The sequence below is a fragment of the Triturus cristatus genome, chromosome 3_2 (genome assembly GCF_964204655.1).
Source record: "Triturus cristatus chromosome 3_2, aTriCri1.1, whole genome shotgun sequence".
NCBI lineage: Eukaryota > Metazoa > Chordata > Amphibia > Caudata > Salamandridae > Triturus > Triturus cristatus.
This window is the reverse complement of record NC_140584.1, coordinates 577,001,476-577,015,705: the sequence shown is the minus strand read 5'-3', so window position 1 is coordinate 577,015,705 and position 14,230 is coordinate 577,001,476. Positions and strand designations below refer to the sequence as shown.

General features: G+C 45.8%; 1 protein-coding gene across 1 annotated transcript in view; it reads left to right on the top strand.

Moving 5' to 3' along the window:
• The window catches only part of MFSD2A (MFSD2 lysolipid transporter A, lysophospholipid), a 101,515-nt gene that overhangs the window by 67,594 nt on the left and 19,691 nt on the right, over positions 1-14,230 (top strand). The window contains exons 8-9 of the mRNA XM_085648338.1: positions 7,913-8,034; positions 12,148-12,231. Coding sequence (XP_085504464.1) covers positions 7,913-8,034; positions 12,148-12,231 — 206 coding nt within the window. The remainder of the gene's footprint in view (positions 1-7,912; positions 8,035-12,147; positions 12,232-14,230) is intronic.

Below are 14,230 nucleotides of genomic sequence, written 5' to 3'. Positions count from 1 at the left end.
ACCCTGCTTCTAGCACCACCCTCTTCCCACCTCTCAAAGTTTTCTTTTTAATTGCCTTTGCCTACCCATACTTGGTCTGTTCTATGGTTCTCTCTTCCACTTACCTCAATTTTATTCATCCCTCCTGCTTTCTGCCCTATACTTCTGCTCACCACCTTTCACCCTATCTTCCCCCTACCATCCCTCCTCTTGCCTCTACTTCTCCTCCCTCTCTGGAGCATTGAATAGTCACCCTCTCCTGTCCTCTAAGTTCCTTTGGTTGCCCTATGTGTTTGTCTCACTCCCTTTCCACCCTTCCCTTCCAGCTCTGTATCCTACCCACACTTCTTCCTCTGCCTATCCGCCTCCCCTCTCCTCTACTCTATACCTGGAGAAAAGAAATACCTTCCCATGAATCAAGAATTTTTTGGAAGGATAGGTAGTTCCAACCACTCAGATGGGCTGTTGATTGACCGTTTTTTCCAATCCGAATTTATCTCTGCCATTAAACAATTTTGGGCCAATCTGAATGACTGTCCTCCCGGATGTGCTGAAGACCGAACGCAAACATTAAATGGTGGATACGTTCGCTAATGCTGAGCGGGATGTATGATGATACAACGCGTACCATCACAACGCGGTATGTTACATCGCGGTTTTGACAACTCAAGTCGTTACATCGACTTGCGTTGGAGGGCGCTGGATTTAGGAATAGTGTGAATTACTATTCCAACTCCAGTCTACATACAGTAGGGAAGGTGTTGGAATAGTAATTCACACTATTCCTTAGTCTAGAGCGCCCTCCAGTGCAAGTCGGTGTAACGACTTTCGTTGTAAAAACCACGATGTAACCATACCGCGTTGTAATGGTTGCGTGGTAAAGGATGTTTCCTGCTGAGCGATTGCTGGAAATGGCAGATTCCACCCTTTCTGCATTCCAGTGAATTTTTGCCATTGTGCGTCTTCCTTCCCAGCAACCACACTCAATGCAGACTTACCCAGCCAACCGCCGGCAAACGCACCCATTTGCTTTCGCTGCTTAGGGAACAATGAGGAAATTGAGTCGGAGGGTGGAGCTGGATGGTCCTGTCTTCGGGCAACTAGTTGCCACACAGTGTCACAACTGGTGGCCCCACTTCCCTGTTCTGAGGGTACAGAGGTTTTTCAATATACACTATAGTAAGCGCTTGAGAGACAGTATAGTATCCATGTCAACGTCAGTTTGTGTTGTGGTGAGGCCAGCAAGCCCCATGGGGCTTTCTACTGGTGACCCAAAGGCTAAAATAAACCATTTCCCAGAGCATGGTCAGTGCGGCTCCCTGACCTCATTTTTGGGCAGCTTTCGCAGAGTGTCTCAAAGTCTGAGGTTCCTTATCCTAAAATAAATTCCAAGCAGGGGGCTTGATGAGAACCAGAGAAGGCGCTATATGAAGTGACCATCACTTTCAGAACACGCGAGCTGAGCCCCCACCACATTGTTCAGTGCATTTCAGGTCCGGAGGAACACCTGTTCTGTGTTCTAAAGCAACTTTATGCACTGCTTTGGCACAATCTGAACCCCTAATTCCTTGTGGTATTTACCATACATATGTTGAAGAGCTGCCTCACTGACTATATCCTCACCTGTGAAATGACGTGTCCCTCAGATTAGCAAGTACTGAGGTGAATTCCAGGTGTCCACAAGGACAGGTGTCCCTGAGCGCTTGCGTTGTTGCAAGACTGTCTCTAAAGCACAGCCTCTTCCTACCCTGGTTTCTGGCACAGATACCCACAGCCAGAGCCTTTTTTCAGGAGCACCTCCGGTTGAAAAATCCTCAAATGCAAACAGATTTGAGAGAAGAAAAAGGACATGTAATAGCAAAAAGTTCAACTAAGAATTGATCTACGTTAGAGCAAGGTTGCCTTTCTCGATAGACTCTCATATTACACATCAGTTGAATCACTAATGGAAAAAGGCCTGAACCTAAGAGAGCAAAGCATAACTATACAGCGGGTGTAAAAAGGGGTAAAATAAAGAAGGGGTTTTAAGCAAAATATCATAGCGCAACCATAGCAGGACAACACTGTTAAAACCTGAAGATGGGAAGCTATCAAAGATGGGAATCTACCAAACTAACAAAACTCTTCTGACCCAGAAAGCAAACACAGCAACACTACAGGAACAAGGAACCAATCAAATAAAAAATCTGGAACAAAGAATCGACATACTTGACCACAATCCAGCTAGCGAGGGAAACCGCATGAGCAGGCAGTGCCCAGCTGGACAAGGAAAGCCCCAGGAACTTTGCTCCTTTCTACCCTACTGTCACTCAAGTGTGTTGTCTTTTATTTTTGTGGTGTACTTTATCGAGGTGCAGAATCAACTTCCTCCAAGAAATGCTTGAGCCACAAGGAATAGTTGCGACTGTGAACAGTCCGATGTACCATATAGTGAGAGTTTTCCCAGATAACATAGGGGCTGAGCACGAACCAGCATTCGCCTAAAATGACTTTGTTATAAAATGTTACTCTCCCTTACACCAAGAGTTTGTTTGCGTGTTACCAAGTAAAGGAATGGGATCGGGCATCCGACTTAACAGGAGATCCCAGATTTTTATATAAGAATGTATCCTAACACTGCAGTAGCTAGCCCAGTGGAGAGAACTGTCCGCAGCCTGCTACACGTGTACCCATTAATATTGTATTGCCTCCCGGCATGACTCCGTATTAGAAAATAGAGTTGCCATATTTGGCCCTTCTCCTCCAATTTTCAGAAACTGACTTCTTGCTAATGTCCCCATCCTTCTAGTGCTCTTTAAATTATGGTCTTTTCCCCACCCTGTCACGGGGACCCTGTCACCAGTACTAGGCTTTCTGGAGTCCAAAATCAGAATCCGCAGAAAAGAATGTAACTTTAAAATAAATAAATCTGGTCCAGGGTTTAAGGTCTGCCCCACAAAATATCAGGATCATTGACAAGTCATCATCAACATGAGCACTTCATTGGTTAGCACAAGATGGGATCCGCTGACTCCCTCTGCCCGCTTAAACCTTTCAGCAGATTTGGAATTCGAACCATTCCTATCAATTTGTATTACTCTGTTGTAGTCTAAGAGAGGTTCATCAAACCTTAGGTGGTGGAGAAAGATGGCTGCATCAAGCTGCGGATGCTTTATGTGGAATGCTCGTTGTGGGAACATCTTTGTATAGTCCTTGGCAATCCGAATTTACTGGACTCAGATGTTAAGCATGAGATCCGTTTGCCACTGGTGTCCTGAGGCTTCTTGCCACTGATTCTAGATGTAAGCACTATATGCTCCACTTTAGCTCTTGACCCTCAGGGTAACAACATTGAGCTGGCTAGGCCTTATTCAGGGAGGTGGTATGGGCTAGAGATTCAGAAATAATTTCATCATGAAGCATACAGGGATGTGGAATTCCTATAGGCCCACACCCGGGACATATGGTTTGGGGTCAAGGGCAACAAGTTTTCATGTGTATTTTGTCCTTGGGGCAATTAGGCCTAACCCCCTACAGCACAAACCCTTTGGCTGCCAGTTTACAGTACTACATTATGGATCAAGGAAAGGCATTGCCTGCAGTTAAGGTAATATTTGTGTCCATGTGTTAATGCTGTTCAAACTTGTATTTATGGTTCATTAATGCAAAGCCTTTATTATTAGGGTGAGCTCTCTAAGTAAATGCTGTAAGCTCAGACTGCTCTACTGACTGTGGTTAGAGTATAAAAAATGTGCTCACACGTTTGCAAAGTTTAACGATATGAGGCTATGTATACTGCTCCGAGAATGCTCTCTGATTAAATGCAAATATTTGCAGAAGCCTGAAGGCAAGATTGATGATCCTTTGCTTTCAAAATAAAATGTTCACAAAGAAAATGCGAAATCATTTTGCTAAACCACTGAAAAAATGTAGGTACCATTTCTTTGCAGCAGCATTTAATAAAATGTGTTCATGCATGCTAGTATTTCCCAAAAATATTCATAATGAAAAAGGAGTGTAAAAAGATTATGAAAAACCTAAAAATAAACCAGCATTGTTAAAGTCTGTAGGTCTGAAATTGTTGGTCAGCCTTTTGGTTTGGTCAATGCGTGACTTGTTTTGGCATGGTTTTTGTAAAACCATACAAGTGTAGGAGCTGCTGGGCCCTCCCCATTATAACAAACGTTGGCAAAAGCAAAACATTTTTGGTCTCAAAGCACATATTGCACAGTAGTTCCTGGAACTGAACAAAACGACTGTTTCGATATGCTCCTTGTGAAAGAACAGAATGCTGTCACTCCCAGTGAAAGTAGCCAGAAGACCGAAAGAGAGAGGAAATTTTAATAAATACAAAAGGTCTTGGTTAACACCAGACCTAATTAGGGGCCCAATTATTAAATAAAGTGCACCTGTGTCCTTGGATTAAGTGCAGATATACGACTTTCGGGAATTCACAAGACTTTACAGAAGTAGGGCCAGAAATAGTGCTCCTAGAAAATATTTGTGAATTGCGTTTTTGCATGAGCAAATATGCAGGTTTACATTTGCTCATGTGAAAAATCTGAGTGTTTAGAAGTTCACTTACCCCCCCCCCCCCCCCCCACTTTTTTTTTCCCAATCCTTGAAGAAGTTTTATGTATGCCATTGTCAGGAGTAAATATCCAGCCTTTCTCAGTATGGAAAAAGATTAGAGAAGAGTTAGTGAAAACCCTTAAAACATGCAAGTTAGTAGATGTCGGAGGGATGGTCGGAAGCAGAAGCAAGGAGGCCGTATGGGGTTAATATTGAGAGGTTTACTGGCGGTAAGAAAAACTGTTTGTCAACAAAAAGGAATGTAGAGGAGGAGGCCGTATGGGGTTAATATTGAGAGGTTTACTGGCGGTAAGAAAAACAGTTTGTCAACAAAAAGGAATGTAGAGTCCGGATGAACACAGTATTATTTGGAATTAGGCCTGTTGGTGGCACAGGGTTTGGAATTAGGTCTGTCTTCTGGAGTGTTCAAGGAACCTGCTGCGGGCTTCTAGGGGTTCAGTCGGGATCCCGTAATATGCTTCAAAGGAAACCATAAAATAGGCATCGGTCAATAGGGATGTCCTACTTATAGGTTTGGTTACCGTAACCATACCCAGTGAAAAGAAAAACTGGGTGGAAAATTGTGAGGGCTTTAGGGAGAGTTTTAAGAGGGATGTCGCATGGGTTGATGGGGATGGCACCTCTGATATCGGTATATTGCTCCCAACAGCTGTTTGCTAGTGTATGGGCAGAACATGGGGTAGTCAATAGAACAACGGGTTGTGGGGAAAACAAGAGAAAACAGGAGTGTACAAACGCAGAGCCATCACCAACTCTGTCACCCTGTCCTTTCTCCCCCCCCCCCCCTTCCCTGGATTGCCCCGACACGTACCACTAAGAGCCACAACTCTCCTGAGTTGTGGCAACTCGTACGTCCTCTGGGATCCACCACTCTTTAGTCCACGTCTCAGGAGGGTTAGGATCCTCTTCTTCGGTTTCCTGTCCTCCGGTGTCCACGTTGCTCCTCAACAGCGTCCCGGTCTTTCAGAAGTCTGGTTTCGGATTCTCCTCCGCTGGCACACTTTATGTCGCGTCTCCTCGCCTTTTCTGCTGGTCTTGACCTTTCGTCGGTGCTCCCGATTGGGTGAATTGGACTTCCGCCCGCCTCCCTCGGGACGAAATACGTCCGGGTCACTTCCTGTGTTATGTATGAGGAGGGAAAAGTCATATGTTATTTCCGACGGTCCAGGTACTTCCTCGTCTTCATTACAGTGCGGAATCCACGCTGGATATATTGGGGTTTCCGTTATTGGAGGTGGGTCCGGGGACTCCCTCACAGTAGGTTTGCACAGACTCAAACGGGGATTCCAGCCCTGGAACTGCCGCTTACCATTAGCTTTATTTCCAGTATGTAGATCTACGGAAACGTGGCAACATAAGGGATTTGCTAATATCCAAACCCTACTATGAAGGGGCCCTGGCATAATCCGAGAGGCTATTTCAAGCTCCTCCCCGCTCTAGACAGCCTTTCCTTCTTGAAGGAACAGTGCCAGTACCACTCTGCAGCAGTCATTGGGCTCCTTCGTTCCAGGTGGTCCCTAGACCGCTCCTCCTGCAAGGATACTAAAGTTCAGGGTTCCTCTTTCGGACTAGGAGATTTGGCAGACAGCAATTACAGCCCTAGAGCTCCATTATCTTTCTCAGTCTCCAATTGTGTGAGATTCCTGAGACATCTGGCATGATGAATGCAGGTTCCTGCCCCATACTTGTACCAGGTTTGCAGAGAGAGATTGTGTATTCCATAATGTCTAGCTCTAGGGACGGTTTCAGGTACCTCAGATATTTGTGTATTCCTCCCAGACTGATCAAGCCAGATTTGTCCTCCAGTGTCAACAGGAAGGAAGTGTTGGGGTGGAAGCGTCATGTCGGGGAAACCAAACAGATTTTTAAATGGGATTGACTTCCACAACTCTGAAGAAGAATGGAGCAGGAAGGGGCCAAGGGCTCTCCCTTCTCTTCAACTGGGCCATTTTCCGTTTATCCTCCCCACCATAGAGTCGGGTCAATTTCAGAGGACTTCAAGAATGCTTTGGAGTAGTCCTGCAATTCACATTGTTGTACGGCAGGTTCCCTCAATCACTATATAATGTACCACTTATGAGATCTAAAATGGATTCCTGTGCTGCAATGGCCAAACATGGCATATATGATCCACACTGATGCTGCCACAACATACATATATTAAACATGTACACATCATCCGTGTCCTACCTGAAAAGAGTGAGGGACCAAGTTGTAAGGGACTTGCAGACACATTTAGGAAAGTTAGGCTAGCAAGGCAACTCTTCCGGTGAGACAACAGGTAAAAAAGACTACCCTATGTATATCCTCAGTAAGTACCACCACTGTGGTCCTCCACAGCCTCGTGAGCTAGTCACGCTCAGTAAAGGTGGTGCACATCGTATAACTCTCCGCCCACAGGGCCCACCTCTGGGTAACATTCTATGTCACAATGGGCCTTGGAGAACGCACATTATTGTTGATTTTGCTGAGGCAAAAAATCAAAGTCTCAACCAAGGAAACATGTGGATCTCAGGCCAAGGGCGTATGCACTGCCAAACCACGCAGAGGAAACTTTCTGTTTCCAACACATGTGTAACATTTTCCAACTCTTGTTTCGTCAGTGGTTAATATTACTTTAATTACCCATGCATCCTGAGGGCAGAACCTGTACACCAAGTTTACTTTTGGTAATGAAGAGGTGGCAAGTATGAGCTGGCAAAAATGCCTCGAAATAAGCAGTGCCCGACGGCACAGGCAAGGCAGACATTCTAGAAAGGCAAGCATTCAGGATCCTCTGAATAAAGCAATAAAAAAACTAAGGCCTTGAAACCTAAGTGAGAGTATGCTTTACAAATGTCCAGTCACGAACTGTGGCAGCCCGCTTGCAGGAAATGTTGAACACTTCATGCAGCATGTCCCTGTGGACAATCCAATCCAAGCCTAGGAGCCAGGAACCAGGGTGTAAACCTGGTGGTAAACTAAAATGGCCAAAACGTAAAGGGGCGGCCAACCAAAATACCAATTGTCGAGCAAGAACAGATCCATTTTGTGAAATGGGTAGGAAGGCAGCAGACAGCCACACGTGCAATGTAAGTATTTTAATTACTGCTGGACGCCCTGTAGCAGTAGTGTGCTATTCTGCCACCCGCTCTTCTCGTCACCACTCAGTCTGTTTGCTTCGCCTACACACCCTCTGCATTACTTGGGCTCATCCCAGTCCAAATCCACTCTTCCTTCTAGATTTGTTACCTGCTTTCTCCTGTCCTCCGCACACTCTGCTACCCACTCCTCAGGCTCACTCATGATTGTTCACAATTTCACTCCTGCTCAGCCCCGGGTGTGTCACTCGTGCTCATCCCTCTGTCTTTTTGTCCTGCAGACACCGGAAAGCTGTTAACGGATGAGCCAGTCTCTTTCTTCCAGGGGCTGAAACTGGTTATGAGCCATGGTCCTTATATCAAGCTCATTGCGGGCTTCCTCTTCACCTCGCTGGCGTTTATGGTAAGTGATGAGTTTTCCTCATTATTGGGTCCCTAAACCCCATGGTCATTTTCCTCTTAAACTCTCAACTTCATCATCCAGGTACCTCCACTCGGTGAACTGTTCAGCATCATCCCCACCCTATGAACTGCTCAATATCACTCCCCTGCTCTCAAGTATGTCGGCCAGTCTCACCCTCCTCTGTCCAGCGAATTGCCCTCTACCACCCCCCCCCCCCCCCCCCCCCCTACCCCCTTCCCACCCTCAACCCACCAACTGAGTGACCTGGGTCGGTATCATTGAACCCAGTTGATTGATCAATATCACCATTTTGCACAAAACGATTGAGAAGAAATGAACTTGTATCACTCCATTCCAGAGAGGTCAGTATCTCCCTCCAGTACCCAGTGCGCTGTCAGTATCACCCATCCCAGTCCCAACGAACTTGGTGGTTCCATCTGTGTCCCCTTCCTTTTCCCAATGATCCGGTCAGTATCCGGCACTTCCACCCTGGTGGCCAGGCTAATATCACCCCTCTGTGACCAGTCCAATGTCAAGGTGTGCCGAGGGTCACACTGTGCCCAGTCACCTGTTGAATATCACGTATCCGCTCTATAAAGCTGTATGACTAGTAAACTTTTGTCTGTTGTATTTTTTTCCCTCCTTTTGTGCTGGACGCAATAGCGGACTCCACCAGCTGGTAATAGCGCCATATAAAAATGAATCTGCTCGCTAGTGTATTCAACCATGGATGACCTTTCTCCCCAGTTGCTTGCTCCCTTTCTCTGTATATTGCATCCTCCTGTCCAAGAGTGCTAATATCTCTCCTCCCTCCCCTTGTTCCCCCCCCCCCCCCCCCCCCCCCCCCCTGGTTCCTCTTTGACCATGCTTGAACAGAAAAAGTGTTAAGTTTTCTTTAACACGGATCAGGCTTTAGTGGGCATACGGTTTACATTAGGAAGAAGAGAATGTTTACATCTCCAAGCATTACTTAAAAAGCTTACTTTGGCCATAGATGCCTTTTAGGGGAGGCCGAGGAGGGGGTGTCTGCTAGGCAAGTAACCATTAACAAGCATTCGCAATGCCAGTAGGTCTGGCTTTAAAGGAACGATGAAGGGTAATGTGAAGCAGTACAAGTAAATACCATGGGAATGGATCTCCATTTGTGTGGAAGCAAAGAACTGTAGAAAAATACTGTTGTAGGATAAAAGGTCCGGTGACAGTTGCACTGCCAAGTCAGACCTAAACATCCATGTAGGTTAATGACTGCCCTCCCCTATCTGTGCTGCTGCCAGAGAAAAAATCCACAAATTGTCTAAAAGACACTTTAATAGCATTGCAGTGTCATGTGTGTGCCACTGGAAGTTCATGCTCAAGCAGCTGGATAAATAAAGAAAATGATCACAGCTGTGTGGCGGGCAAGCACTTTTTTGTGGAAGCACACAACTTGTGCCCAATCAAAACCTGTATTCCCATCACCCAACATGTGGGTGAAGCCAAAGCCCTCTCTAGTGATGCTCACATAATTGTCTGGCAATAGCTGCGTTGTCAAGCCAGACCTTAAAAATCTGGGTGGGGCGTTGCTGAGTGCTGAACTGATACAGTGCATGGCTGGAAGGTGCACAGGGATGTCAGGCTTTCACTAGGAGCAGGTCCTCGTGCCAGCTACCCTTGTGACAGTTCTTCTGTTCAGCTTGCTCGCAGTCTGCTGCCTTCTGTTGTACCTCCTCTACTAGTTTCTTGCTCTGTTTTTCCATTCCTGTGCGTTTTTCTACCTTCCGTTTTGCCGCCTTCTGCTCTTTTTTGCCTTTTCTGCTCGTTTTTCTGCCCACTGTTTTGCCTTTTCTGCTCTCGTGCTTTTCTGCCCGCTTTTTTGCCTTTTTCTGCATGTTTCTTCCCGCCGTTTCCTCGAGACCTGTCGCAGGGGGAGCTGGCATGAAGGAGACCCTGCACAGATTCCCCCAGGGGTGACAGTGCCATGCTCTATAAATGAAATTTGATCATGGGAGCATTGGAACAACATGAATGTCCAGAATATGAGCGGGTGTTGCTCTTGGCACTAGCTTTTTTTTTTATTTATTTATTTTTTTTTTTAAATCTTGAAATGCACCCTCATGCCAAAAATGGACATGAGGACGCTTTTCACACTGAAATATAGCACTAAAGGTTAGATTTTGATTTTGTCCCTTTTCCAAAATGTTGAATGATTACGCAATAGGAAACGACGCAAATTACGTACACCCTGTAAACGGCTCTAGCAAAAAAATTCGAACTAGCCCCACACTGCCGGAGGCCACAACTAGAATGGGGCCATGGATGGCATTGTTGGGTCATGGCCGCCCTTCCTGTTCTGAAATCAGACCATGGCCTTCTAACTAAAGTGGTGGAATGGCCAGTTCGGCCCAGTCTGCAGTGAAAGGGGAGACCCTGGCCCGCACTAACCACACGCCCTGCTGACCCAGGGCTCCAGCTACTGCGTCTTTCTAGGAGTGCCAGGACTAATGGGTGTTGGTTCGCCTACATTGATAGCGAATCTGGGATAACAGAGTAGCCCGTTATCAAATGAATTCGGCAATGTTCAGTGTTTACTTAAAGAAGTAGCTATTTTTTTATATTAAGATGATTGTAAAAAAAAAATATATATATATATATATATATATATATATATAACTTGTCAAACTGTGTACAGGCTGCTTACCGTTCAAAAGAATAAAGACTCGAATAGTTTGAGTTGGAGGAGAGCAATCAGGATCGTAGCTAATAATTGGCACCAGTGCTACACAGTCGCATAAGATGGTTGAAGCGCACTCTCGACGTTCGTTCCAGTGCACCAAGGTCCTTGTGGTGGGTCCTTATACCAGCATATTGGACACAGGTGCTGGCAGTGAATTAAGGTCGAGAGCAGACACAGATGTAAACATGGGACTTTTCTCAATGAAACCTCAAGACTCCCACTCTTGTAGGAATGGCGAGACCAGAGGACAGCACACACTGCAGACACAATACTACAGGGACCAGGCACCTCCTTTGACGCTTACTAGGGAATATCTACACAGAGTGACCGCAAGCTGCTGAATTCTACCAGGCAGCGCTTGGGCGATAGACTTGAGCTCAGAGGTTCCAGGCACTTTAGACCTGAAAGGTAGTAACAAATGATAGACGTGCACGGGTTCCCTTTCACTACTACACATGGGCCACTTTCTAGCAGCAATGCATGGTTGAGATAGAATTGACTGCTGGGAAGAGGGGGGACTCCCACTAAAGGACTACAGAAGTGAGGAGGGTCCCCATAGGTGGCTTTTGAAAGTCCCCAAAGGATCCATCTGTGCTGGCGGAGTCTCATTCACAAAGACCCTCTCTCACATTTTCCCCGACAACCAACAAATTGAGACCCTTGTTCTTTGAAAGGCAGAACACGGACATTGTTTTCAAGGTTACTTTAGATTTGTGTTTAATCACTGCTATTTGGAAAAGGCAGCCTGCCCCCAACACCACCCACCTACAGCGCATGCGCATTATCCAAAAATGACACCTGATGAAAAGTAGCCACTGCTAATCAAGTAGCATTTTCATCCCGTGCAAAGAGATTCCTTGTCGTGTAGCAGAACTTCTGGAGCAACAAATCAGTTTACACATCAAATGTCAAGGCCGCGGTTGCAGAGCCCACTTTCAAACACAAAGAAATTGCAAAATATCTACGTCATTCAGGAAGCCTCATCCATAGGCTTTCTTTCACACTAAGGGGCCTATGGACCTTTTTGAGTAGATCCCAGAAAGGCGCTAGGCGTGCAAGGGATGGGTTTGAGAGGCACTAGGGAGGCTTTTATTGGTACCAAGGTAGATTTTGGGAGGTCCGTGGTAGTGTTTCCAAAGTCAGCGATGAAGAGTCTAAGCTCTTGGGGATAAGGTCATTCTTTCTGGGGCATGGTAGAGAGTTTGCCTTTCATGAGCATGCATGGCTGGTTGGGGCATTTGGCAGTTGTTTTGTTTTTTATTTGGAACTTGGACATTTGCTTTGAAGCCTGTGTAAAAAAACACAACGGGGGTTTATTTGTGTGGGTGCTGGTGACTGATACAAAGAGCCCACAAAGTGTGGTGGAGAAGCCCTGAATAATTCTTCTTTCTCTCCTGCAGCTGGTGGAAGGGAACTTTGCCCTCTTCTGCACCTACACCCTGGGCTTTCGCAACGACTTCCAGAACATTCTTCTTGCCATAATGGTAGGTATCTCATGCAGTGGCATCTGGCATTTACAGGGAGGGGTGGTGGGTGCAAAATAAAAGAAAAAATTAATAACATTTGCCTAAACACGACACCCTCCACTCCGGTCCTCTTCTCTCTACAGGAAATGGATGCACTAACTCCTTTGACCCATCTTGGCACTGCTCTCATCCTCATTTGTGTGTCCTGTGCTGCTAACCAGCAGCATGAGAGCAGTGCCCTGACTGGAGGGAGCGACCTCACTCTGAGCTACACTGCACTCTGGAGGCCTGCATTTGCTCTAACCCAGCTGTTTCAAGACAGCTGGATTAGAGCTGTTTAAAGTGCACGTATGACTGGCCGTCGCAAGACAGCCAGCCAAAAAGACCTGCGCACTTTAAACAGTGTGCAAAGACAGTGTTACTGTCACTCAGCAGCGGCCCGCCCCTGTCCTGACTCGGTTCAGGATGGGGGATGAAAAATAAAATGGTAATAAATTGCCATATTTTTCATGATTTTGGGGGAATTTTAAGTAGGGCTCTGCTTCAAAGGAGAAGCCGCCCTTGACCTCATGCACTCAAGGTTAGGACTGTCTCAGTCCTACACTGGTAAGGAGTTACATGCTCTCTGCCCCATATGAACCCCAAGGTGCATCTGTGTCAACCTTGCTTCTTTTACTCAGACGCCCAACTTGAAATGCCCTATTTCCAGTTTGATTGTTGAAGGGACGCAAGGTGGGTCAATTTCAACACAGTCTCCTCTTCTGCTAATAAGAATAAGAATAAGACTAAGCTCCGCCTCGCCCTCATTAACGCGCGTGCCCTCCCAAAACATAAAATAGAAATTGCTGACCTTCTTGATAGTAAACACCTTGATGTACTTTTCATTACTGAAACCTGAAGCGACCTGGCGTCCTGCCCTGATTTTGGTATTGCAGTCCCCACTGGCTTCTCTCTATTTAGTTGAGACAGACCACACAAAAGGGGTGGAGGTCCTGCTTTGATATATCCTAGCTGGCTCACTGCTACCCGTGATCCCGCTCCTATTTTTAGACTTCAAAGCCCTCTTCTTTAATATAGGAATCAACAATAATCTCACTTTTAAAGGACTGTTTTTATATCGCCCACTGGGACCAAGAAATAGTTTTTTGAACAACCTTGCTGATGATTTCACAGTACTAGGTGATTTCCATTTTCACCGAAAATCTTATTCAGACAAAGAAATGGATGCTCTTCTAGAAATTATAACCTCACTTGGACTTACTCAACTCATTAAGCAGCCCACACACCAAGCAGGGCACACCCAATGACGGTCTTTTTTACTAACAACCCTCTCAATGTGCAAGTGTGCTCCCTCTCAGCTGGTCCAACCATCAGGCTATAATTTTCAGACTTAAAATCCCTTATAAAATCCATATTCCTTTGAAATAAGGGGGTCCCTCCTGTTGTAGGGCTTGCAGTAAAATCGATTAAAGCATTCTAACCTAATTCCTCCTTAAATCCCAAATTGCTGTTCGTCCGATGCTGAGCTCGCATCCGCTTGATATACAGACTGGCTCAACTCCTCAGCTTCTAACCTCTCCCCAACCAAAATCTCTCACATTAGCAGAAGGGAACCCTCAGCTCCTTGGTTCTCCAAGGCATTCAGGCTTGAGAAACAAGTCTGCAGGAAACAGGAAAGATGCATGCGCATGCACTATGATTTAAAGGAGAGGCACTCCTACAAATTAGCATTGACCAAGTTAAAAAATCGTTTAACAAAAGAAAAAAGCAACTACACTCAACTAATTGAATCGGCCACAAACTCCACTACGAAATAATTTCAGGTAGTCATTAAGCTCTCCTCCGTTTCCAGTAATAACGCTGTTGCACATAGTCAACAGTTCTGTGACACCCTTGCTTACAGCTTTAGTGACCAAGTTGACCAATTATTCCAGAAAGTTGACATCTATATGGTAGACATCAAAGACCAGACCCCTCGGGCAGAACTAACCTATGCTCCCTTCACTGACTTCTCACC